General features: G+C 38.8%; 2 protein-coding genes across 14 annotated transcripts in view; both read left to right on the top strand.

Moving 5' to 3' along the window:
• The first annotated feature begins 180 nt into the window (after nt 1-180).
• On the top strand, nt 181-12,642 carry ZCCHC8 (zinc finger CCHC-type containing 8). Of its 2 annotated transcripts, none has more exons than XM_032199185.1 (14): nt 181-397; nt 1,243-1,285; nt 1,881-1,955; nt 2,451-2,556; nt 3,133-3,210; nt 3,526-3,629; nt 5,344-5,409; nt 7,283-7,346; nt 7,791-7,933; nt 8,536-8,678; nt 9,329-9,444; nt 10,026-10,109; nt 10,753-10,867; nt 11,118-12,642. In XM_032199185.1, the coding sequence occupies exons 1-14, from the start codon at nt 205-207 to the stop codon at nt 11,936-11,938; spliced, it is 2,151 nt and encodes a 716-aa protein (XP_032055076.1). In that variant the 5' UTR covers nt 181-204; the 3' UTR covers nt 11,939-12,642. The 2 variants fall into 2 exon arrangements, with proteins under 2 accessions (XP_032055076.1, XP_032055075.1); XM_032199184.1 differs by having other exon boundaries at nt 205-397; nt 7,286-7,346.
• Nucleotides 12,643-19,269: 6,627 nt separating this feature from the next.
• The window catches only part of CLIP1 (CAP-Gly domain containing linker protein 1), a 67,833-nt gene continuing 61,856 nt past the window's right edge, over nt 19,270-25,246 (top strand). For all 12 annotated transcript variants that reach the window (XR_004253992.1, XM_032198868.1, XM_032198869.1 and 9 more), the window contains exon 1: nt 19,270-19,356. The gene's annotated coding sequence lies outside the window, so the exon portion shown is untranslated. The remainder of the gene's footprint in view (nt 19,357-25,246) is intronic.

Below are 25,246 nucleotides of genomic sequence, written 5' to 3' on the forward strand. Positions count from 1 at the left end.
AGCGTGCACTGCGCCTCAGGCACGCAAAGCGAGGGGAGACTACATCTCCCAGTAGGCAAAGCGCTCGAGGCTGGGCAGCTGCGGCGGCGAGCTGGCGCCGTTGCATGCCGGGAGTTGTAGTCCTCCGGCCCCGCGCTGGGGCGGCTCCCCATGCCCTTTGCCCGTCGCTCCCGCCAAGCCCCGCCCTTCCTGCTGCGGCTCAAGATGGCGGCTGAGGTGGATTTCGGCGACCGCGAGCTGTTCGAGCAGCTCGACGGAGAGGATGGGCCGCCGCCGCCTCGCCTCGGCCCGGAGGAGGAGGAAGAGGAGGAGGAGGAGGGACCTGGCGGGGCTCTGGCCGAGCTGCGAGAGCGGCTGCAGGGCTGTGAGGAGACGGTGCGGCGGCTCCGGGCGGAGAATATCCTGACGGGAACGGCTGGGCCTGCTCCGGGCCGGGGCCCTGCGCCTCCCGAAGGGCGCCGAGGAGGGAGTTCGCACCCGAGTTTTCTGTGGAGTTTCCTCGGATTTTTCTCGGATTTTTACCCTCAGGATACTCAGCTGTGTACTAGCGGCACCTCCCTTGGCAGAGGAGGTAGTTGAGTTCTGGGATGGCTGCTAAAGCACTTAGTGCTGGACTACTCCTTCCTGCTTGTATAGAGAAAACAAATAGTTGCACGCTCACCTTGAAGATCCATTATTAACCTAGCTAGAAATAATATTAAACCGTTAAATTGTGACTGGTTCCTTAAAGGGTTGTTGGGATAGGTCGCATAGCTGTTGGGATAGCAGGTACAATCTGAGGTGTTTTCTTCATACTCATTTTATTAGTTATTCTTAGTTGTTCGTGTAGTTATTTATTTGTTTTCTATTTATGAGTGTATTTTACTGTATTTTTTATGAGTGTATTTTTTGACTCTTGTCATGAGTATAGGGATTTTAAAAACAGACCGGTGATCTGACAATTCAGGCATAGTGTCGGTAATGAATTTTTTGGATTGACACAGCTAGACCATTTTTTTCTTAATTTTCCAAAATTAACTCTATCCTAGCTGAAACCAGTACATCAAATATTTTCTTACATATGCACTTTATGGTGTGGGTTTTTTTCAGCAACAGGTGGATTTGTAAATAATCCTCTGTGCAGTGAGATGAAAGATTTGTTGTTCTGTGGGATTTTTGTTAGGTGTTTTGTTCAACTCTGCAATTAATTAAGGTGTGGTTGTGTCTTGTGAAGAAAGTAATGTTCCTTAACAAGAAATTAACATCAGGAACTTAAAAGGAAGCTGAACATTCTGACTCGTCCCAGGTACGTTAATGCCGGCTTACAATGCTTTGTATGATTTGTGTATGTTTGCAGTATTGGTACTCTGTGACTGGTAATAGCTGCAGCGTGTTTTGCAAAATCTAGAAACCTCCTGCCTGCGTCCCCCACTCTGCTGACACTGGGCTTCTAAATTGCTGTTGTCATCCTTGAAAAAGTCCTTCAGACTCGAGTATCAAAAACTTAGTCTGTAGTGCTGTAACCTTTTCTGTGCATGCCGTTATGATCTGTCTGTTTATGTAACTGATGTGGCCTTTAGGGAAACAGCTCTTTGTGAAGTTAAGCAGTAAGAACAAATATGTTAAAATAGTAAAATAAGAGTATTATTTTGCTGTTTACAAAGCAGTGCCTGGTCATTAAATGTCTGTCTTGTTTTCTTCCAACAACATGCATGATTTGCGTGGAGTAGGAGAAGGATTTTTGTTTAAGAGAACAGAAACTTATTAAAATAATAGAACTTGGATTGGCCAAACGTTCCTCTGCTTATAGAATACAGACTATTTGTTACAACAAATAGGATAGAGAGCTTTTACAGTAAAGCTAATGCAGTAACCATTATTTTTTATCTGTTCTGTTCTAGTGGAATTTCAGTGGACAGCTCTAAACTCGATGGACCTCTGTTGCAGATTTTATTTATGAACAATGTCATTTCTAAGTAAGTACTTTTACCTTTCAAGAAAAAGTCCTGACAGGAAGCCGCGTTTGGTTTTTGTTTGGGTATATTAGTGTTTGTCGAAAGAATGTGTAACACAAACCTGGTACGTTTGCAGGGAAGAAAAGTTAAGAGTTAACGATATGACAAGCGGTCTGCTGTTTTTACTAGCAATGTGTATAGCATGAAATGAAGTGTGACTTCCAGGAGCTTGAAGTGAGTCTGAATAACAATTTAAGTTTCATGAGTGTTGTTGGTAAATACAGCAAATTAACCTTTCCTGCCTATATGTACATTTTTTTATTATTTTTTTCACGCTAAAATAATGGTGTGCTTCCTAGTAGGTTATCACATTTGTGTTGGTGGCAGTTAGGAGTACTGCTCCTTTTCTAAATTCTCAAGAAGTCGTAAATGGCAGGTTCTTGGAAAAAGATATCTGGTATATGTTTTCGCCTTGCTTATTTCTTCACCTTCTTATAATTCTTCGTTCTGTTGCAGGCAGTATCATCAAGAAATTGAAGATTTTGTTTTTAACTTGGTTCAGAAGTATGAAGAGCAACAAAGAGGTGAACAAGAAAAAACGCACTTCAATGTTAAACCACAGGTACTGTGAAGCTCAAATTATGACTAGGCATTCCTTCTCTCACATCTTTATAGTGGTAGCAGTGTAAAAGTTCAAAATTTCAATATTAAGTAGCTGAATTCTAGATGTTTTTTCCTACGTAAATGCAAATCAGGGAACCATCAAATACATGCAGTAGATCTTCTTCAAAAAAATCCTTTCTATAAAAAATAAAACTTCCTTAAAGTTGTTTGCATTGAAATTTGTTTATAAGCTTGGTGATAAGTTGGTTCAAATAACTGAGAAAAGTTCTTTAGGTACAAGCTAAATGTACGCATCTGATAATGTTTGGCCCATCTTTGTCTTTTTCTTTTTCTTTTTTTTTTTTTTTTTTAATCTTAGAAACTAAGAGAAAGATACAAAGAAATGATCCGTATGGTATTTTGGACTGTGGAAAGCATTGTCATTTACATAAATATTTCTATTCTACTATTTAACTAATGTGTCATGGAAAAAATAGTAGCTGTACTGCATGTTCTGTGCCTCTTATATACTTGATTAATTTAGGAGATCTTCTCACTTATTTCTAATTAATTGTTTTCATTTTTTTTATGTCAGCCCTCCAGTGTTCTTTTGGAAGAGGACTGTAAACCAGCAAGCTCTAATTCTGTTAAAAAAATTAAGGAAGCTTTTAGTGTAAGTTTTTGACTATATACTCTTCAATGGTAGGTCTTCATTCTACGTACTTAATATACATTGCCATTAAATAAGATCTCATCATTAAATTCCATTTATCAATGTAATAATGGTTAAGTTCACCATGTTTTGGCCATATCAATGGAAAAAAAATGCTGATTTGTACAGGTGTGGGTGTGTATTATTTGTAAATTCTTACAGAGCGGGTGAAAAAGCTGGAAGAATTTCAAGTGGTGTAAATTTTTAGAAATGCTACCAATAATCTGACCTAAATACTGACATCATTCTGACAATTTTCTGAATTTTTTTCTACAGGTTGTAGGAAGTGTTCTGTATTTTACCAATTTTTGTCTCGATAAACTGGGACAGCCTTTATTAAATGAGAATCCACAGCTGACAGAAGGATGGGAAATACCTAAGTATCCTGTTTCCTAAAACAAGGGGTTTTTCTGTTTATCAAATCCAAAGAATGCCAGTTGGTAAATTGAATTCAATTTTGCTTCAGTACATCGTACATTGCTATCAAAACCATATCAGTTAGAGATGAAAAACTTTAATGAAGAATTAGTGGATTTTTTTCCTCAAAGTATATATGTATTTTGATATGATTGGCTCGCTGATTTTCAGAAGACTTATGTTTGGGAAGGGTGAATGCTATATCCCTGTAAATACATCATGTGAAATTAGAACTTTCCTGGGCCAGTCTGCAGTCAGGTTTGGAATGAAAGCTCATTCCAGATATGAATAAGCATTTTCCCTCTAGAGGAGAAGAAAAGGGCTCAGCCAACTTGAATATTCTATAAGGTGATTTTTTGCCAATCTTGGGAACTGGAGGAAAGTCTTCTAATTATGTAATGCTCTTAACTTGCATCCATTTTATAGTTGGTTCTCTGCTGTGTACAAGAGCTATTATTTAAAAGATGTGATTGAGAGAAATACTGGAGAATTTTTTTTATATTGCAGTCAAATGACAAAATTTAATTGATAAGAATGAGGAAATAGCTTGTTCAAGTAATCTCATCTCCCCAGTTTCCTAATATTGCTTCCTCTCCCAAAAGTGTCTGGAGAGGAGACAGTTTCACAGTTCATTTCTGTAATCAAGAATTGGAATAAAGGTCGCTTCGTAGTGTTAAAATATTATTTGTATCTGAAGAAAAATTGGAAATTTATAAGCCAGCTAACCTGGGTTTTCTTGTGCCTGCCTTTGACTGTGTATGCACTGTGCTGTAATTTTATATTTGGAAAGCTGCCTCTGTTGTAAAGCATTGGGACAATCCTACTCCAAATGGTACTTGTACCATCTCTCAACCTCCAAATCGAGGAAATAGGAGAAATTCCTGTTAGGTACCTAAAATGCAAAGTTAAGTCTGGCTAAACTTTCATATCTGCCAGCTTTGCTTTGGTATTACTCTTTAAATGTACTTACTGCACCTTTCTTGACAGCTCCTGCAGACATTGAGCCTAAATAGTGAGTTACATGGTGTATCAGATACCATGGTTCTAAATAACGGAAGTATTAATGTCAATTTGACTAGTACCTGGCATCTGCTTTTTTTTTTTTTTTTTTTTTTTTTTTAAACAACTGTTAGATTCTGGAAACTGACGTGCCTCTGAACTTTACTGAACCACCTAAGTCTTTTCCATGCCGGCTCACTTGGGAGCCTCTTCTCTCCTCATAGTTTTCTAGACAAATAGGCAGAGCAGCTGATAAATTGCAGTCAAAATGCAAACACAAGTAGCATATGACATGACCTGTCTACGCTCAGTTGAGAAGTTATATTTTTGAAATTCTACCAAAGTATATTATTAATAAGATTGATATAAAGTATATCAAAATCATTAGTGTGATACTTTTGCCTATCAACAAGAGAATTCTAGTTTTAGCAAGTGCTGAAAAGGAACAGAATAGGTTGTCGGATAGAAATTGGTTAGTAGAAAATGATATGAGCCCACCTTAAAAGTGGATATAATTTTGTAGTTTTTACTTCTAAATTATTGACTTTAAGCACCCATCTGTAATTTAATCCAGAAGAGTCAGTATTCTATTCAAAGCAGCAGTAGGTTACCATTGATATTTTAAATGAGATTGAAATTTTGCTTCATCCAGTAGCAGTTCCTTATTGAAATCTAAAGATATCATCAAGTTTTCAGCCAGATTCTCTCCCTAGATGGACAAGAAATACAAGTAAAACCAAAAAGGTTTGTATTACTCTTAAATATAAAGTTTTGAGCTGAAAAGTTCAGATGTATACTGTTTGTTCCCATATATGCTAAACCATTGAACATACTTGAGCCATGAGTTTAAGTAAAACAGTGCTGAGCTTTGCAGTCAGTGGGTATCTGTGGTTTACTGCATTTTATTTAGGAAGGGCCTATAATGGACGTGTAAAAACTTTCCAAAGTTGTTTATGGTCTATTCTTCTGTTGCTTGTCTTTTTAGTGATTGCTTTGTCATCCCTGCACTGGTGTACTACCATTGTTCCTACTATGTTGCAGAACAATCTCCTGTCTGACTAGTTTATAGACTAGTAAGACAGAGGGATCCTAAGAGTTGATTGCATAGCTTTTATGGGAGGGTAAGAAGTGAAGTTAATTGACTTTCCACTTGAAAGCTTGTGTGGTCTTTGTAGGATCTGAAGTCATTGATTTCAGTTGCAACAAGAGCCATGCAAGCTTTTATCAGGAATTTCAAAGATGAAGGGAAATGTTGACTTCAACTATGTTTTGTTTAGAAATACTACCAGCTGAAGGGAAGGCAGATTGAAGGGTTGTTCTCGTGGTATGGAATAGTGATAAAATACTTGAATTGCTGCAGAATGTTTGTGTTCAAATACTAGGTAAAGATGAAGCAGAAGGCATGCTTCACAGGGAGGGCAGGTGTCACTTTGGATGCTCATTCTTGTGTCACCCTTTCATCTCTGCTTCTGGTTCCCATCCTAGTTTGATAAAACGAATGTTCAGTAAAAAGCCTTCCTCTAAAATCTTGTTAAGAGATTGGGATATTCCCTCCTATAATGTTGAAAATATTTCCCATGGTATGAATTTACAAGGAAAATTAATCTTGAAGGCAGTTGAAATTCCATTTCAGGTTTTCAGTACGCAGTTTCACAATATATATATAACTTGTTCAAACTGTGGACAAGGATGTTCCAAAGTAGTAGTCATGCTCTTCTATTTGTTTCTGCAATGCTGATTCTCTGTTTTGTAAAAACTGTCAGACCTTTGATGATACCAGAATGAAAAGAGAAATGCGGGTATTGCTGTACTACAATAGTATTAAGTTGAGTGATTCCTTATCTGTATTCTAGACTTAAAATTCTTGTTTTAACATCCTCTCTTTCCTTCTTCTGGACATATCATCAGCTTTAGAACGTATGTTTTGGTTTGCTTAAATAGTGCCAATAAATGAAATGTTTACATACTTAATCAGAAGCAGAAATCCATCAGTGAATTTTATCTGTAATGTGATGAAAGGAGAAGCTTTTTCACCATTAGGAGAGTAAACTACTGGGTCATGTAGTTCAGGAAGGTTATGCATTCTCCCTTCTTGAAGATTTTCAAGACCTGATTGGATAAAGCCTTTGATGGCCTGGTCTGATCTCGTAGCTGACCCAGCTTTGAGTGGGAACCTGGGTTGTAGGCCTCCTGAGGTCCAACCTGAATTATTCTATTACTATTTTATTCCCTCTTAAAGGAATAGATCTCTATTAAATGGAATATAAAAACTTTATTTCTGCTTGGAAGTACTGCTTTTCTGCTATAATTTCAGTTTTTTCTTCTCCACACACTGTCATGCATTATTTATTGATTACAATGCTGTATTTGTGTTTTCTCAATTCTTGAGTTCTACTTAGGACCGTGAAACAAAATTCTGTTGCTCTTTTTTAAGATTGATATTAAGTAGTCCATTTAAGAAAAGCAGATGACAGCATATGAAATCAACAAGCAGTACTTAAGTTTTTTTCTCTTTCAAAGTCTAAGACTAAAAATCCAATAAGGTTTAAAAGAATTAAGTGCATTTAACATTGAATAATGATCTGGGGGTTTAATAATTTCTTCTGCATTTTTTAAGCAGGCCAAAACCGCATTGTTTCAATTGTGGCTCTGAAGAGCATCAAATGAAAGACTGTCCAAAGGTAAACTCTACATCAGTATTTAAAAGACTGCCTCTCTCCAAGAAATGTTTCGTATAACTGCACCATTCAAAAAATTAGATACATTGGTCATGATGTACAAATAATTATTCGTCTCCTTTGAATAAATTATACTGTTCATACATCTAAGTTCTAACTCGCTAAATCAGAATGTAAGTTATTTTTCATAACATAATGATCTGAATGTCTCCTTTTATCTAGGGACATTTTTCAGTCTTTCCTCCTGTTTGCCATTAGATTAAATGCAAATATTCCTTTTTTTTGTTTGATATGTAGTTTTCATTACAGTTGTTGATATAACTTAGCCATGTGGGGGGAAAAAAAAAAGCTTGTTGAGGGCAAGGAGTACCATTTTTATGCTGGGTGAAGGCAAGCATAAACTGTAAATTGTTCAAACCTAAACTTCCCAATTATATTATCTTTAAGCCACGAAATGCAGCTCGTATAAGTGAGAAGAGAAAGGAGTATATGGAAGCTTGTGGTGAAGCAAGCAATCAGAATTTTCAGCAGCGTTATCATGCAGAAGAAGTAGAAGAGAGGTTTGGAAAATTTAAACCAGGAGTCATTAGGTATCTCTTTTCATTTCATTAGCTGTTGCAATGCTTTTCTGGAATGACTTTTTCTTCCTTTGGAATGCCAAATGTTATTCTCGAGTCCTATTTAACTGTGGGTGTATTATGTTTGAATTTTTTCACCCAATAAAATTTTGTTTAACAAATTGCACATTTTTCAAACCATAACTCTTATTGCTAATTTAATAACCCTGACTCTCTATTCAAAATATTAAAAGCAAACAAACAAAAAACATAATTTGGCCATAGCAGTCTCTACAGAAAACATTAATACATTTAGTATTGCATTAAGTTTCACCCTTCCTGTCCTGATAGCTACAGTTAAGGCAGTGAACCATGGGTAATAATAAGTCAGGAGCTAAGTTCTCAGAGTAGCATTGCTTCTCGTACAGTATTTAACCATATGAGAAATGGATGTGTTACACATTATGTTTGACATCAGAGTTGTTTTTTTTTTTTGACCTAAAGTTTTTATTTCTGGGGTTGACTGACAAAATAGTTTCAGCTAAATCATTTCAACTTGATAATTCAAAATTCAACAGGATATCAATTTCCTTTTGTCAAAACTCAGTTATGGACTTTTTTTTTTTTAAACTCAGTGGGGAACTTCAAGATGCTCTTGGTGTCACAGCTAAGAGTCTTCCTCCATTTATATATCGCATGCGTCAGCTGGGTTATCCACCAGGTTGGCTCAAAGAGGCTGAAATGGAGTACTCAGGACTTGCACTTTATGATGGTAAAGGTAAGGAATGTGCTTTGGGAATGCATTTTTCAATATGGGGGTTATATGCTTGCTGCGTTCCTTTCAGAAGACAAAGTACAAGTACCTAGTTTGTAAACCACCATCATCCTTATGGAAGAGTGAAAAAGTTTAAATCACGTTTTCTTTTCTACAGTCATATAAGAAATACTCCCCTTTCATCCGTCTGTGCTGTGGCAGTGAAATAGCTCCTTCTGTAATGATTGAATAGATTAAGAAACTTTGTCAGTGTGTTTTCACTCTAATCAACCTTTGATACAAGCCTAAGAAGCCTACCAGCAGGCAAAGAACATCTTTTTGAAAACCCAATTTACTGAGTAATTTACCAGGTTTTTACTAATGACCGACATTATGCCAGATCCCAGAGAACAGTCCTGATGCCAATTTCTGAGGCTAGTAATGTTAGATAAAGGTTAGTAATATTATGAATACCCAGTCAGGTTTTAGGGGTAGCTTCTTGCACGTATCTGATAGGTTTGGTCTCTGTTACTGCCCTTGTGGATTTCAAAGCCTTCATGTATTATTGTAATTACTTGTATTCAAAAAAAAACCAAAAACAACATGGGTTCTTAATCCTGTAGATTTCCTCAGTGACATTAATTAGCATCAATAATAATTGCACTTTGTTACAGATGATGATGGAACAGAAGATGAAGGATCTCGTCAACCAAGACGTGTCACTTATGATGTCTCTAAGTTGATAAACTATCCAGGCTTTAATATCTCCACTCCAAGTGGGATTCCAGATGTAAGTGACTCTCCCCTCTTTCTGAACAGCGTGCTGAGTAACAGTCATTGCAGTTAGCAACTTAAGTTTAATGTTATGTTAAGTTTAATGTTATGCATTCTGCATCTGATGATTTTCTTTCAACAGCTTTTTAAGTGCTTGATTTGGGGGGCGGGAGCTGCTGAGGTAATTGATATGGTATCTATCTGATATGTCTGACCATGCTTCTGGGGTATTTATTTCCTTTATGAGGCTAACAGGAGCCTAGGGAGATATTTGGGCTTCTCATAAAGACAAAACTTAAAGTGTGAGTGCCTCTTCATTCCCCCTGTCTACATTTTCAGAATATTCTTGGAATATGAAAGTTATTGTGGGTGTTCCCACAATTTTTGACTAAAGAAAGCTGCATAAGACCAGTGCGCAATCTCTGGCCAAAAGTTTGTATTTAAGTTCTATTTACCCCTGTTAAATGAGGTTTATGACAAGAAAATAGATTTGTCTGGGCTTGTTAATGTCTTAGCATTTCTGTTAATTTTTTCCTGTCATGTTTTTAGCCAATCATACGCATCATTCAGCCTTATTTCTCTTTTTTATTGTTGTAGGAATGGCAGATATTTGGTTCCATACCCATGCAGCCATCTCAACAGAAGGAGGTTTTTGCTAACTACCTTACTAATTTTCATGCGGTAAATATATTTTAATATTATTAATTAAAAAAAAAAAAGGTTTTCTTGTATTTAGCGAAGCCAATGATTCTCTTTGTATCTTCATTTAGACTTTCTTATTGAAACTACCAGGTGTGAAATCCTGATTGCTTTTGTTAGTTTTACAGTAACGCTGTAATGATTTTTTTTTTCCACTGCAGTGAACCAGTCAGATAGTCAGTATCTTGGCTTATCTGTTCTAACAAAAAAAGAGCTTCATGTTTAGAGTAAATTCCGTTTTTTCAGTGTTCATAGGCAGATCACAGTTGTGCAGTATTTTTTAAACGGTTATGAAAAAAGCTGTAAACTTTTACAGCCTAAAAGTGGTCTTGGTTCCAGACTTCCCTAATAAGAGAAGAACTTACTTGCTGTAGACATGATATACAGTAATTTCAATATAGTGACTTGAGAAAACACAATCTTTTCCTTTGCCATGTAAACCTAAGCAAAATTTCAGTTATGTTCAGTTTCATTAAATTTCTTAAACTTCAGTGTCTAGTTTACAAACTCAGTCAAATAGTTGTATAACTACAAAATTGCTTTAAACCTATTCTTATAGTTGGACATATTACATTGCATAATCTAATTCTAATTTCTTCTGTTTTCCTGGATAATTTCTTTTCAGCCAAGTCCAAAATCTAGCAATAAAAGGCCTGCATCGAAATCAAGTTCTCATCATTCAAAACGACCAAAAGAAGACAACCTGGAAGAAACAGTAGCTGACATGGACATAGATTCCGGTATAGTTATTCTGCTTTTTTTTTTTTTTCCCTAGTTTCAATTTTTATTTTCAAAGTAACTTCTCTGAATTAAAATGTTAGCATTGATAGTTTCAGTGGATGTTGAAACCTTCAAAAAGTTTATTGTATCTCAGCTGAAAAACAGGTATGGGATTATATTAGTGTCCTAGTTATTCAGAGTATCGGCACACTTGAATCTCGTCCTAGTCAGGTTTCAGATTCTAATAGCTGTTCTTTAATCTGTTTCCAGATGTCGAAGCATCTCAAAGATCTCAAGCTCATAACAGTTTTGAGTTCCAACCTCCACTGCCACCTGGACCTCCACTGATTTCAACTCCTCCTCCTTTACCACAAGGCACGCCTCCACCTACTCCACAAAGTCTTACACCAACTCAGCCTCCAACACCCACCCACCCTCCTCTTCCTAAGACAACTCCACCATTGAATCCTTCCAGTGATGTTGTTCCTCAACCAAAAATAGTGGATTCAACCATGGATGAAGATACTTTAACCTTGGAAGAGCTAGAGGAACAGCAGAGGTTAATTTGGGCAGCACTGGAGCAGGCAGAAAGCACAAACAGTGACTCTGATATCCCTGTTGATACACCTTTAACTGGAAATTCTGTTACATCATCGCCGTCTAGGAACGAAATAGATCTTGTTGCAGAAGTAAGATCATCTGAAAAGATGGTTACGGTGGAAACAAAGCTTTCTAGTGTCAGCGAACAGGTATCAGAAAATGAACATTCTTTAACTGGTCCTAATGCAGAAGATAATTTACTTAATTTAAAGGAAAATCCTGATAATTCAGACTCTGAAGGCATGCTGGATAACACCATGCCTGCTCCCAACTGTGAAGTTAACAATGGAGAAAATGCAGGTGGTAATAAAGTGGTGACAAGCACTGAATCATCCACAAAAAACTCAAGTCCTGTTCCTGATATGAGCAAGTTTGCTGTAGGTATAACACCATTTGAATTTGAAAATATGGCAGAATCAACAGGTGTGTATCTTCGAATAAGAAGTGTGTTAAAGAACTCCCCAAGAAACCAGCAAAAGAAAAAGACTTGAGTTTAACTGGTCTTCCTTTGTTTCATTATGTCCAAATTCCTGCACCCTTTACTCCTCCAGTTTTACAAACTCAGATAACCTTCCTCATCCTTTTGTAGGAAGGAGAATATCTTGACAAATACAGTTCTGCCCTGTTCTTCCTTGAAACTGAAGTGTTAATACAGGACTTCCACCTTGACCAGGACCAATGCAACCAGAAAATACGCAAGAATTTTCCCAAATTGCATCCTTCCACTAAGAAATAACAGGACTATAGATTTGTTAAGAACAGTTTTCTTGCCAATACATGAAACTCTAAGAAGAGGAATTTGTTGTTTTGCTGTTCATTACTTCGGCTAAGAATTATATTGTCCTTGAGTTTCAGGTGGATTGGTGATTTTTTTTTTTATATCTGTTCTTTGTATAATAATCTATACTTTATAGATTTTGCTAATTATCCTGTAGATAAGTTTAATATATTCAGAATGTTTTTAAGAAGTGCTAATGTTAAGATTTCCCACATCAAAATCTTGGAAATTGGATGAAAATGATCAGGGATTACCAGCATTATCTTCACCATTTCAAGTATTTTTATAAGTTTTTATTTATGTGGGTCGGTTTTAATTACCACTGTATCTTTTGTAACATCCTTCTTCATGTAAACTTGCTGTACATATGTGTTCATTTTTATGTACAGAGGTTTAATAAATGAGCTTTTATAAAGATCTTTTTTTAATTGGATTCCTAAACCATTAAACTGCTGCTTTTGGAAATGAGCCACTCAAGACAATTAGGAAAAAGAAGCTGATTAAAATGAGGGTGGATAGAGTTGATTGATTATTTTAGGAAAGGTCACAACTATTGGGTTCAAGTTTTTATATACAAGAAGCTGTTAAAATGATTGTAGCTACTTAAAACAGAACTTGCCCATACCGCTCAGTTCTCATTATCTGAAGAACTTCTGAAAGGACAAAGCTTAGAAGTGTTATAATTCTGCTTATTAATTGTTCTAATGCTTTTTTTTCCCTTCTCTCAGCTGTCTTCAGAGCGACTTACAGGTGGAATGGCTGTACATATACATTGCCAGCAGAGGGAGCACTGGTTTGGTTTAACAGTATTCATTGAAGCTGGTAAAGCATTTGTTTGCCCTTATATAAATGCAGGGAAAAAGTATTTCTAGCCATGTAAGATGCACAGTAAAACAATCTTTTCAAGAATCTAAGAAAACACTTGTGATGGAGTGACATTCCAGCATGTGTTTGATAAGATAACTTCAGAGACTGAACCTATTCTCCAAAAACCTCAGCTTTACTGATTGCAGGTATTTTCCAAAGGTTCTTAAAATGTGTCAAATTACTACACTCTCTATTTCAATGCCTGGGAAAAGCCCAGCCTTTTGCAGATAAAGTGCTTATTTTTTTTTTTTCCTTTTGTTGCTCTAAACTTTACAGGAAAGGAAACCTGAAGTGTCTTTATATGTGAACAACTTGTCTTCTGAGAGGCTGAAAAAGTTCTGTTTGCAGCGTATACCAGTTCAGTTTATCTCATTGCATTTGGAAAGTAGAGGTCCAGGTAAAATATTTATCATACAAACTAAAACGATAGGCTTTTTTCGTTTTTCTACGAAAAATTAAGAGTACTGCTTTCTGAGCCAGAAATTGAAAATTTGAAATTGAAATGCTTCCAGCTTCTGTGCACTTCACAAAGAAAGCTCTGATGGGAATCACATACAGATTTTGTGCTTTCTCTGTGCTTCCTCCTCCCATGAATTTAAAAGCCAGTAATCGCAGTTGACACAAGCTATTATATGCTGTGTGCTGCATCACTCACATGTGGGTAATAATGTGATGCAGGGCATGAGGTAATGATTTCAAGTGTACACACCTTTTGGGTGTGTTGAGGTGCTCATATTTTAAACATGCAGTTCTCACCCCACACCTTAGAAGATCTTTTTTTAATAGCCCTTTTGAAATGCTCCTTCAGTAAGGCATGCAGACTTTACAGGGATAGTTACATGTTTGTGCCTTGCTTGCAGACACAAGACGAAAATCATCTTCATATTATATGCATAGAACTCTAGTTCTATACTTAATTCTTCCTGTTCACAATAAATTCATAATAAATTGCCCTTCTACATACCTATTTTGATCAATTAAGTCCTCTGTGTTTCTACAAATTCTTACTTGCACCTAAACTAGCTGTTAACTTTATTGCTTCCAAGTTTTATATTGAAGGAATTGGAGTAAGGATAAAGCAAAGTCATTTTGGTAACCCAGCTTTTAAAATAACATCAAATTCTAGCTTAAATATGTTTAATGCTTTATTTTACAAGGTTTAGAACTTTGCTCTGGGCACCCTTGTAGTTTCTGGAAAAAAAATACTTCATTTTCGGAAGGTGTCTTCTGGTATCTAAAGCAAATGTTATCTTGAGAGGCTTGGGACAGGGATGGACTCCATTTGGTGTCGTGTATTCATACCCATTGGAATATTTTTGCAAAGTGACTGGCCTGACTGGTTGTTCAAGTCAGCAAATACTGTTCTCGACCTGTAGTCTGATACAAAGGGAAGTATACAGACAGCATATTTGAATTAAAATTCCTACGGTTAGTACTGTGTCCATTTAATAATCTTAGTCTTTTGTTGCTTTTTGTTTGTTTGTTTTGATAAAAATTGTTTGTTTTGTTTTGTTTGAAAGACTTTAGCCTTTTACAAATGGTGAGCTCTGTGCTATAAAACACACAGTTCAGGATGGGGAGTTACCCCTGCTGTTTCTCTCATGATTAGGAAAGAGTGCATCTTGATCTTAAAAGTATTTATCTATACTTTCACTGTTCTTACCAAGTACTATACATTGTTGCTGCACTAAAGATGTTTCTGATTACTGAATTTCTTTAATCTTTCAGGTACAGCTACTCAAATTGGTTTTGTATATTGCAAATGCACTCAGATCACACTGCAGTCTGAGAAAAGCTGAATAGCAACGTATTTCTGGTACTTTTAAGTCGTGTTCCCATGGTGATAGGTGTGGCATAATAACCTAGATTAGAGCTTACTAAAATGAATAATAAAATTTGTAATGGGGTGGGTATAGTGTGAGCAGGCATCACTCAGATTTTCCCACGAATTCCTGTTGGCATGATATTCATGTTCATTTATAGCATTGGGATCAGCGAAAGTATTTAGAAATGCTATTGCACATCTGAAAAATAAATCTAATCTGTACAAAATATTGAGGACATCAATCAGGTGATTAATTATGTGTTAAAGAGGTTTGCATTTCTAACTCATTTTTTATAACCTAATTCACAGTGCTTAAAATGTCGTGCAAAGAGCAATAGCTGAGATTCTAGAAGATACCTGAAAGATATGGTAGCTAGAAGAAGAATTAATTTACTGCAAACTCAGTGAGGCAGGATAGCTGAAAAACAACTAAGGGAAGCAAAAAGCTCAAGTATGACTCAAGTGTCTCAAAAGCAGTTGTAATTCCTATGGAACTCTGAAGTACCTTCATTTTGTACCACAGTTGTAATGCCCCTGGTAAGTAAATACCATTGAAGCTTGATGTTGTTCCTAAGAACATGTTGCAGAGCTGATAGTTGTGTTTATATTTAAGGTGGTGGGAGGGGACGAATCAGGAATTAGTCCTTGAAGAAGCTTACAGGCAGGATGAATATAATAACATGGTAATTAATGTGTAAGTGACAATTGGACACTTCCTAAACTTTAGTTAATTACAAGCAGCAGAGATTTAACATAAGATTTTTTTGCAACTCAATACTTAGCTGTTATGTCTGAACAAAAACTGATTTACCCTTTGTTTATAAGCTTGACACTCTCAATAGGAACAAAAGACCTGCTTTGCTTCTCTGCAGGTGAGAAATCAAGCTCGTTTTTTTTTTTTTTTACATAGGTGGTGGAATGATTTGGATGATCTATCTTCTTTAACAGAATACGGTTTCTCAGTTATCTGTAAAATGAAACGCTCATAATCAGTGACCGTTACTGTTGTTAAATTAAGTACCTTGTTTAAACAAGCATGACAAAGAGATTCATTAAATACTGTTCTCTATTGTTTTACCCACATTTGTTAGAACAAATAATGTAAAGTTGGATGTAAATTTGTCTTGTGTAAAACACCAACGAAGAACATAGACTTGCAGGGCTTTTTTGTGACTGTTGAGCTAGGGAAGAACGCTAAGTATGTTGGAAACGGAATCTTTTTTTGTAGCCTTCCAACCCACTAAGCTGTGAAAATAATTACCTAGTCTGCAATAATTTTTTAAAACTCACTTCTCGAGGACAAAAACATGTGATATACATGAGTCAAAGTGCTAGAACAAAGGCATTACTAAGTTTCATACGTGATACTTAAGACTAAAAAGGGCTGTTTTTCTTCTAGGCTAACCTATTAGTCAAAGGCTGTCAATTTAAATGACATAAATTCAAAGCAAAAAAATATAGAGCAAGCACAAGGCTTTAGGACACTAAATCTTGGGATCTTATATAAGCTGTAAATAGATGAGGAAAATGCACCACTGAGGTTAAAAGGCAGGGCAAGGGTAGCAGGAGGGAATCCTCTTGTGTTTTTGCAAAAACAAACCACTACAGGAAAAAAATAATACTGCAAATTTCTGTACTGGGATTTGTGAAGCAGCACTTCAGTGAGAAAAAAGTAGCTAGTTTGTGGTTTTTTTTGAAGCAGGTGTGGCCAACTATAGATACTGCTTGTAGAAATTCTGTATAAAAACTGCTAAATGTACATATTGAAGAGATCGTTCAGAGGAAGAAAAAAAATCCTTGTGTGGATATGTCTCATTGGATATAAAAATGGAACTCTTAAGTCAGGATATCCCTAAATGCAGTTCCAAAAGAATAACATTTTAGCCATTCAGAAAGTTTTTGTACTTACAGATCCTTCACAAAGCTGAAAAACCACCTTCAACTGATGTTCCCACATTACTGAGGGGAATGATTTTAATTCTAAGTAGACCCTGTAGTTGTGGCCAGGATACTGGTAGTTATGTCAGCAAGCTAAATTTCCCTGGAGCGTCCAGCCATTCCTGTTTTCATAGTTACGTGTTAACTGATCTGCCTGAAATCATGCAGCTCGGAAGAGAGCCACTAATACTTGAATCAAAGACGTTCTGGCTTTTGATCATATGCAGTCCTTTGTAGTACCATGAATTTTAGAACTGGCATCTTCTTTTATAATGATTGCTATAAATTGTATGTGAATGTACGAGATGCATTCTTCGTTATCACACTCTGCATATATCCAAGTGTACGCTGGTACATAGAAATGAAGTCAACCATTTTTAATTGGGATGAATTCATTAAACTTAAGTTAGAATTGCTCCAAAGCTACCTGTTCTTGGTTTGAAGGTTGATACTGCTTCACTGATGGATAACTAACTCCCTTGTTTCTCTCAAGATGACTTCAATCTTGAAGCTATGGTTCTGTCCACTAAAAATGACATTAACAAGCAAAGATACATTTGCTTTATATTGATATATGCAACATCATTCTCAATTCTTGCTTTACAAACAGGACATTTTTAGTTTTAATTTTGCAAAGAAGTAAAGACAGCTGCTTACGCATTTGAACCATATTTTGTCTATAATTTCACCATTGTTTTTGCTTACTGCTTACACTTAGTGAAGTTGCCAAAGACCAACACAAACTTACAAGTTTTAGCTCGCTATCTTCAATAGTAAGATGACTTCTACTTGATGTGTTTTATATTAAATACAACAGTCTAGTATTGCTTAATAAAACGTCTGATGTTGTGCATTGAACTGAATACTCTTGAAATCTACCTTCATGTTAATAAATTCTCCAAGACAAAAATCAAATTAATGAAGAAAAACACTTTACAGAAAAGTGTTCTGTAAAGAAAAAAAAAGTGTTTTGTAAAGAGTCTAACTCTCAAGTTTTTAACCTAATTAATTCAATGTTGTTAAGGATTATTTCCTTAGCTAGGGACTACTGTGTCAGGTTTTTAGTTTTAAACAATAATTTGCTGGCTCTGTACTTCTAAATACAATCTATAATCAAATTCTGAACTTTTTTCAACAAAATTTTATCAAATTTTTCAGGGAGGAAGAAGGGTGGCTGGCTGTATATGGATTTGGGTATCTGTTTCAACATCTACTGGCCATGGTAAGAGCTTCTTCTTTACACTTAGGAAGTGAAATTCTCACAAACATTGCTAAATGCTGATCTAGTTGAAACCCATTATTTGGGGGACTGCGTCACACCATTTTATGCTTCACCATGCTGGATTAATGCCAAAGAATGAAGCCAAAATGAATCACATATTGCAATTGGTCTCCAGCAATGGGACTGCTTCCTCATCACCCTTTTTGTTTGAATGGTATCATGCATAAACTAAATGATCTATGGGACTGCAAACAGGTTTGCTATGCGATGAATTCAGCAATTACAGGCCAACTCTGGCTGGACTCTGTTGCCTGTTTATAAAAGAGGCAGAAAAGTGAAGCAGAGCTGTTTGATTTAGCCTTGAAAATTGATATTAAATAGTTGATGATGCTGTGGAGCTACTGCCACAGCCCTTTAAACTTTACAAAGGGGAAGGATGCCAGGTTCCAGGGTCTTCCTTCACGAGCACAATGAAAATTCAAATAGAGGATGAGAAGGAATCACAAATTCCTGGGCGTCAGGACAAAAGGAAAATGGAGAGAAGAAGCCGCCACTAAAGTTAGTCGTCCATTAAGAGCTCTGCGCTTCATGCCGCCCTGTCTCTTTTCCCCACCCTTTCCCCCCTCCCACCTTCCATTCACGCTTGTCTGCTGCAGCGGCGAATTCCCTAAGGGGTCAGCGCTGCCTGCTCCCCGTTACAGGGACAGGAATAGGGACGGGGACAGGGACAGGAATAGGACCAAGGCCAAGTCCGGGTGCGCGACCCCGCGGGGCGCTTTTGAGGAAGGGCGAGGCAGGACCGGGCCGAGCTGAGCCTCCCCTGCCTGCCGACCGCGGGCTGCCCCGGGGTGGGGGCGAACAAAGCAGGGGGAGACAAAGGGAAAGCGAGGGGCGAGGAGAGGAGGCGAGAGAGAAGGGGGGAGCCGGAGCCGGGCAAGGGGAGGTTGGGGGGGGGGGGGGGGGGGGGGGGGGGAGCGGCTCCCGCTGCTGCAGTCCCCGCCTCGCGGTGCCGCGGGCCCGGCGGGGCGCAGACGTTGTCCGCCCGCCCCGCTCCGCCCCTGCCAGCCGGGGAGGCGCCGCTGCGGAGGGGCAGGAGGAGGAGGAGGAGGAGGAGGAGGAGGAGGCGGCGGCCGGGAAGCCGAGCGGAGGCGGTGGCGGCGGCGGCGCGGAGCCGAAGGCGGCGGCTGTGAGGGCGCCGTTGGGGCCCGCGCGCGGAGGGCGGTGGCGGCGCCTGAGGGAAGGGAGCCGCCGGGAGCCCCCCGCTGAGGAGAAAGAGGCGGTGAGGAGGGGCCGGGCTCGGCGAGGGGGGACTGGGCGCTGAGGGGAGGCGCTGAAAGGGGTCGGGGAGCGGCCGTGGGCACCGGGCAGCCGCCTCGGGGCCCCGCCACACGCGTGGCTGCGAGTCCCGGCCGGCCTGAGGGGGCCGCGGGTGACAGGGGCCGGGGGCTGGGGCATTGCTGGGGCTTTGCCCGCTTCGTCCCGGCTCGTCCCCGCCGCGCTGCGCCTCACAAACTTGGCGCCGGGCACCGGCCCTGAAGCGGGGGCAGGGACACGGAGCCGCGCCGATTGAGGGCTGAGGCTGGGCGATGTCGTCCCGGTGCTGCTGCCTGATCCCCCCCCCTCCTCCCTCCTCACCCACCGGCACGGCACCGATGGAAGAGCCGGCCCCGTGTAAAGCCACCTGGGCTCGCTGCCCAGGCCTGGTTTTTTGGGGGGAAAGCCGTGCAGGTGAGGTGCCCGCCGTGCCCGGTGCTGCGGCATGAGGCTGTGCTGCAGGCCGCCTGCTTTCCGCTGTGTCACTGGGGCTGCTGCCTAGGGCCCGTTACTGCCCTCCTCCTCCTCAAGGTAATCCTCGTTTCCCCCCGCTAACGAGACTCCTGCCTCAGGATCAGGAGAGGGTTTTTGCTTTCCTCTTAGCATCTTTGTCCGTGCGCTTAAAAACCACCCAACAACCTGTTGTTGTTTTCTCCTGGAGGAGAAAAGCTCCTTCGAGATAGCGTGGGGAAGAATAGGCAGCGAATGGGTATGTCGAGATTAAAAATATGACTGAAAAATGACGGCTTTCCTCCCTGCACGCAGCTCCCCGTGCGCGGAATGGAGGCAGTGTCTCACGGGGAGCAGTGCGAGTTCACGAGCTGCTCTGAGGTCACTGAGCAGGACAACTTAAAAACGCACCATGGGTGTATTAATATGTAGGGAAAAAAAAAGAAAGAGGAAATGCTTTTATGCCTCATACTTTGCAAAGAGTTTTTTTTAAAGAGCGGAAGCATGTCTGTAAGTCTGAAACTAGCAGTGACAGAGTGATTTTCTTAGGCATGTGCACCTGCTACCACGTGTAACAAGATAGCAAATTAAATACTGGAGGAAAAGTAAATAACTCTTTTTTGTTTCTCCCTTAACAACAAAGTATCATAGTGTAAGGAATGTGTGACCATTCAGGGACTGACATTCTTCATACTGAATACACACAAAATGACTAGAAAACAGGCAGAGGTTTATTAGTTCTCTGTTTGAAATTTATGGTATTCCAGGGCTCTCTTTCCTCCTAGTCTTAATATGCGCCAGAAAATTTCCCGTGTGTACCAAAGTGCACTAAAGCTTTGAGCCTTGGAAGGGGAAGGACAGGATTGCGTTGGCTGAAGCTTCTGCTTGGAAATGTGACATCATCTGTCTGTATCTGTAGGGATCAAGAAGAATGTTTCATTTGGCAAAAAAAAATAAAAAAATGTGTGGTTTCTTTTTCAAGAGAAGTTTTTGGCTTTCTAGTGTGGGGGAGAAAAACATCTGTCTTGAATCATCACAAAGGTGTATTATAAGAAATAATCTCTTTCTTCACATGACAATACAGTAAGAAGGAGCAGTGCTCCACATGAGCTGGTCACTGTGACTTTTTGAGCTCCCGTAGATTTCCTGTCTGATCTGTAGGCTGTATCTGTTTATCATCTTCTGAATGTGAATACCCAGGACAGCCTTTATTTACTTAGCTTGGCTAGATTGGATAATTCCCTTAGTATTCCTCTCTTTATCCCTTTAGCCCCGTTGAAGTTTTTTTGGGGAGAGTGACTGAGAATATTCCAAAATAGATCTTCCTTCAAAAGAAATAGTGATCTGTCTTGCCAGCACAATTTTTCAAAACTGCTTTTCTTTCTCTCTCTAAAACAGTCGGGTCAAATGTTAACTCTGTATGTTAAATGCAAGTTTTCTAGTGTTTCAACATGGTGACCATGAATGAATGCAGCTCTTGTTTAATCTTTTGGCATTCCTTTGGGACTACTGGCTCTGCTGGCATGTATAAAAAGTAACGCACTGGAATCCGTATTGGACTGGCATGTTTAGAAATGCCTCAGATGGATGGTGTTTTGTTATTTAATGAAAGGCAATTATATACTGCATTAGCTGTAATCTCAGCTGCCCAGAGCTAGATGCCAATTTCTGCTGGAGCACCCATTTCGTTCTTCTTGACCAGCAGAACTGAAGCCAGCTCTATGAGCAGCACCGTGTCCCTGATGATTTTGAACATCCACGATCTTGTCCATGTGTCTGTCCTGTATACGCACAATGTTACACTCGCGTCACTTAGAATGGTACAACTGACCCTTAGAAACACCCACAATGTGATATCCAGCTCCTGGCCTCAGAAGTACTGGAAAGGATTTAGAAGATGCATCTCAGAACAGATGGTACAAGTCTCTACCTTAGCACCTGCCTAGCAGGTGTCCTGCTCAACTGCTTGTACAAACTTTGACAGAAGACTCTTCAGTGAATGCTACCTACCACACCTTCCTCTAATTTGAGAAACATCTTCACTCTACTGTTTCTAGGAGAAACACCATTAAAAGCTGATCACTTTTCCTGATCTTTATAACCTCCCTTATTATAAGAGGAAATTGCAAGGTGAAGGGAGAAACTCAGTATTTGATGGAATTGGCTTATCTGACTCAGTCTCCTTCTCTGCTTGGCAGCAGCATCCGTTGAATCAGAGGAATATTTATCTAAGTTCTGTATTTGTACTTCTACTTTATTATATGCCAGCCGTATAACAGTCATGGTGCTAATTTAAAAGGCTAAGAACATGGAGAGCTAAAAAGGGATTGCTGACTTGATGTTTTCAAGGCGTGTGAAGCAGTTACACTTTCACCCAAGTCTATCAAAATTAAATTCTTACTATAAAAAGCAGCACTTTGTTTCAGCCGCTTTAGATGCAATTGTGTGATTTAGAAGCCCTTTGTCTTAGTTCATGTGTGTTTGGTTTTGAGGCTGACAGGAGATAATATTTTCCTTTTCAAACTTTCATGTAAATGTTAGATCCCGAATACATTAAGCTTTATGCTCTAATATCCAGAGAATGAATTGTTACTGGGGACTGAATGCACTTACTCAGGCGGTTTGAAGTGTGTTATCATTGGGAGAAGCTGGTGCTGACAGTTGAACAAATTATTTTTCTTGTTATCAAAACGGAGGGTTTTGGCAAAGGCAGTTAGAAACTTCCTTGGAAAAACGTAGAAAAGGTAGTAAGCGTTGATAGTAGACCTCTCAGAAGAGGTAGTAATAATTTACTTTCTTGGATGAAAGCTTTCTCTGCTTTTCAATCCTTGACTCATTCTGTAGAGAATGATGTGTGCTTAGAAGGATCATGTGCTTTCTGATCTTTTAATAGACTATAGCAGTGACATTTTTATAATGCGTGTGTACAGAGGCAATGAGGAAGTGTTAGATTTTGCATCACATTTTCTGTGATTTTTTTAAAAAAAGGTTTTTAATAGTTATTAGCTATTTCTTTGTTAATGAAAGATGGGTATCTCTCTAAAAAATTGAACAGACTGTGTTTAGAAATAGCAACATAGATCAAGAAAGACTGAGAAAGAATTATTCACCATATTGCTAGCCAAAAATAATTTTTTACTGTTACAGACATCCTCTCATATCTGTGCTTCATATTCAGTAGTCTGTCTTTGTGCTCCAACGGTATATTTTTACTGAGGATCTCAAGGCACTGAAGAATCTGAATAAGCATAGCTGTCTATGGAATGATAAGGTGAGGTGACTTATCATGTCCTTGATGCGGAATTAAAATACATAAGCAGCATAGAAGCTTGAATGAACCGCTTCTCACAGCGTTACCATAATGTCTGACTGGTGGTTCGAGCTCCTAAGCCTCTTACTATCTTTCATTTGAATCATCTCCTTGTTCTTACTACAGTTTCTTAGCTGTAGGAATTTGCTTTGTCCTTTCCTAAGCATATGCAGCATATGTTTATCCAGGATGCAGTGAAGACCCTGCACTTTCCAGAGAATGGCCGTGTCTCTTATTTAGCAATATCACGAAACCCCTCTACTTTCTAGTGTCGTGATGGTTGCCTTCCTAACTGTTGCATTCAAGTTGGACGTTATCTGCATGCATACTGATAACCTGCTGCTGCCAAGTTACTGAAGGCAATACTTGGGCTTTTCCATTTTGCTTCAGAAATTCAGTCTGATTCAGTCTTTGGGAGAAACTCGAAACTATTTGAACTCAAGTGCCCCTTGCACCTGTTGGCCTACCTCTGTGAAACCTCTAAGAATGAAAATGTTCTTATAAGTGCCCTGCCTGTTATTTTATTTAGACAAAATTAGCTACCAGGTTCAAAGTCAGAGGAGAAATAGAGATTTGTGCTGGCTGCTGTAAAAGATTTGATGTTGAAAGTTAATCTGAAATTCTTTGCTGCAGAATATACCACAGATCTGTGAACTCATGCAGAAAATAGTTCAAGTCTTCTCCGTGATCTCAAAATGCAGCATCTCCTACCTGTCTCAGTTAAGAAACAACCTAAAAATTGCTGGTTGAGGTCTAGATTAACCGTGTTCTTAATGGGGACGGTGTGGTGGGGCATTTGTATTGATTCCCAAACAGCAAAATTTGTTCTTTCTCTGTCCCTCTAAGGGTACAAGAAAACAGGAATTTCTTCTGAGTTACTGAAGAAGTGGAGATTCGCTCTTTGAAGTTAGAGAAAACCAGGAGCTATTTCTGGGGATGTCCTTACACTGTGGTGTGGTGGTTGCCTGATAGTGGGATGAGTGATGACAAGGCATAGTGTTTGCATTACGGTGTTGGGATTGTTTTGAATATCCTCTGCTTGTCTGTGTCTCACTGAACATACTGGTTGCTGCACACTAAGTAATGTTTATGTAAACCCGTGCTCTCTAAAATAGAGTTGGAACATTTTTCAGGATCTCTGCTGGTGATCACATAGATACGATTCTGGTTGAGTAATTTGTCAGCAACTCTTTGTTTCAAGTTGTGTTCATCTAGTCAACGATACTGATAAAAGAGCTGCGTTATACCAGTGGGCAAACTTCCCAACTTGTTGTATTTTTTATGGTGGCCAAAGTAAGTTGTGTTTTGAGCTAGACTATTAATTCAGTTTTAAATGCAAAATTTTTTCTACCCTTAAAAGTGGGGTGCAAAGTACTGATTCGATAGGCATGTACCAGCCCATATATTTTGATGCTGGCAGTAAGCATCCAGTAAGCCAAATAAACATGATCTGATAGCATGTAGCGTGATAAACATTGAATTAAATGATGCATATTACTTTGGTGTTTTTTATTATAATGATGTATCTGAAGAATATTTTCAGGTCATCGTGTTACTTGCTTAATTGACAACAAAATCCATAGTTTCTATGAGACAAAATTAAACTGAAGTAATGCTCTTTCTGGCTTGTTTCAGTCTGAACATGCTACTCGTTCAATAAATGCTTTGGAGCTGAACAATGCATGTCAAATTTGCAGTAAGTCATGAGCAGTGGGTTCAGAGATAAATTCACTTGCTGTTTCAATAATTGGCTTCAGTGGCTAAATTCAAAGAGACCTTAATGTAATTCATAGCTACAAATGGTTTTATTTAAGCCATAAATGGCTAGGAATACAAAGTGTGCTGCATCATTACAAGAGGGAAGTTCTGAAAAGTTAATGCATGAAGGCTTCAAAATCCATTTGTTGGTTTAACTACTTGTCATTGTTTCACAACTGGCTTTGAAACTTGGTGGAACATTTATAATGGATATTTTGCACTGTGGGATTACTTCATTGTGAGTGTAATTCAGCACTTGATGAACTGCATGATGATGATTGAGTGATTTTAGTTGCCCAATACGAAATATCTTCATTGGACCCAGAACCTGGCAGAG

This window comes from Aythya fuligula, chromosome 17 (assembly GCF_009819795.1).
Source record: "Aythya fuligula isolate bAytFul2 chromosome 17, bAytFul2.pri, whole genome shotgun sequence".
Classification (NCBI taxonomy): domain Eukaryota; kingdom Metazoa; phylum Chordata; class Aves; order Anseriformes; family Anatidae; genus Aythya; species Aythya fuligula.

Excerpts from the sequence above, each read along its gene's own strand:
- ZCCHC8 (XM_032199185.1), top strand. The coding sequence starts at position 205 with ATGGCGGCTGAGGTGGATTTCGGCGACCGCGAGCTGTTCGAGCAGCTC. Across the intron at positions 1,286-1,880 it reads AACATTCTGACTCGTCCCAG|TGGAATTTCAGTGGACAGCT; the intron begins GTACGTTAATGC and ends GTTCTGTTCTAG. Across the intron at positions 8,679-9,328 it reads TGCACTTTATGATGGTAAAG|ATGATGATGGAACAGAAGAT; the intron begins GTAAGGAATGTG and ends ACTTTGTTACAG.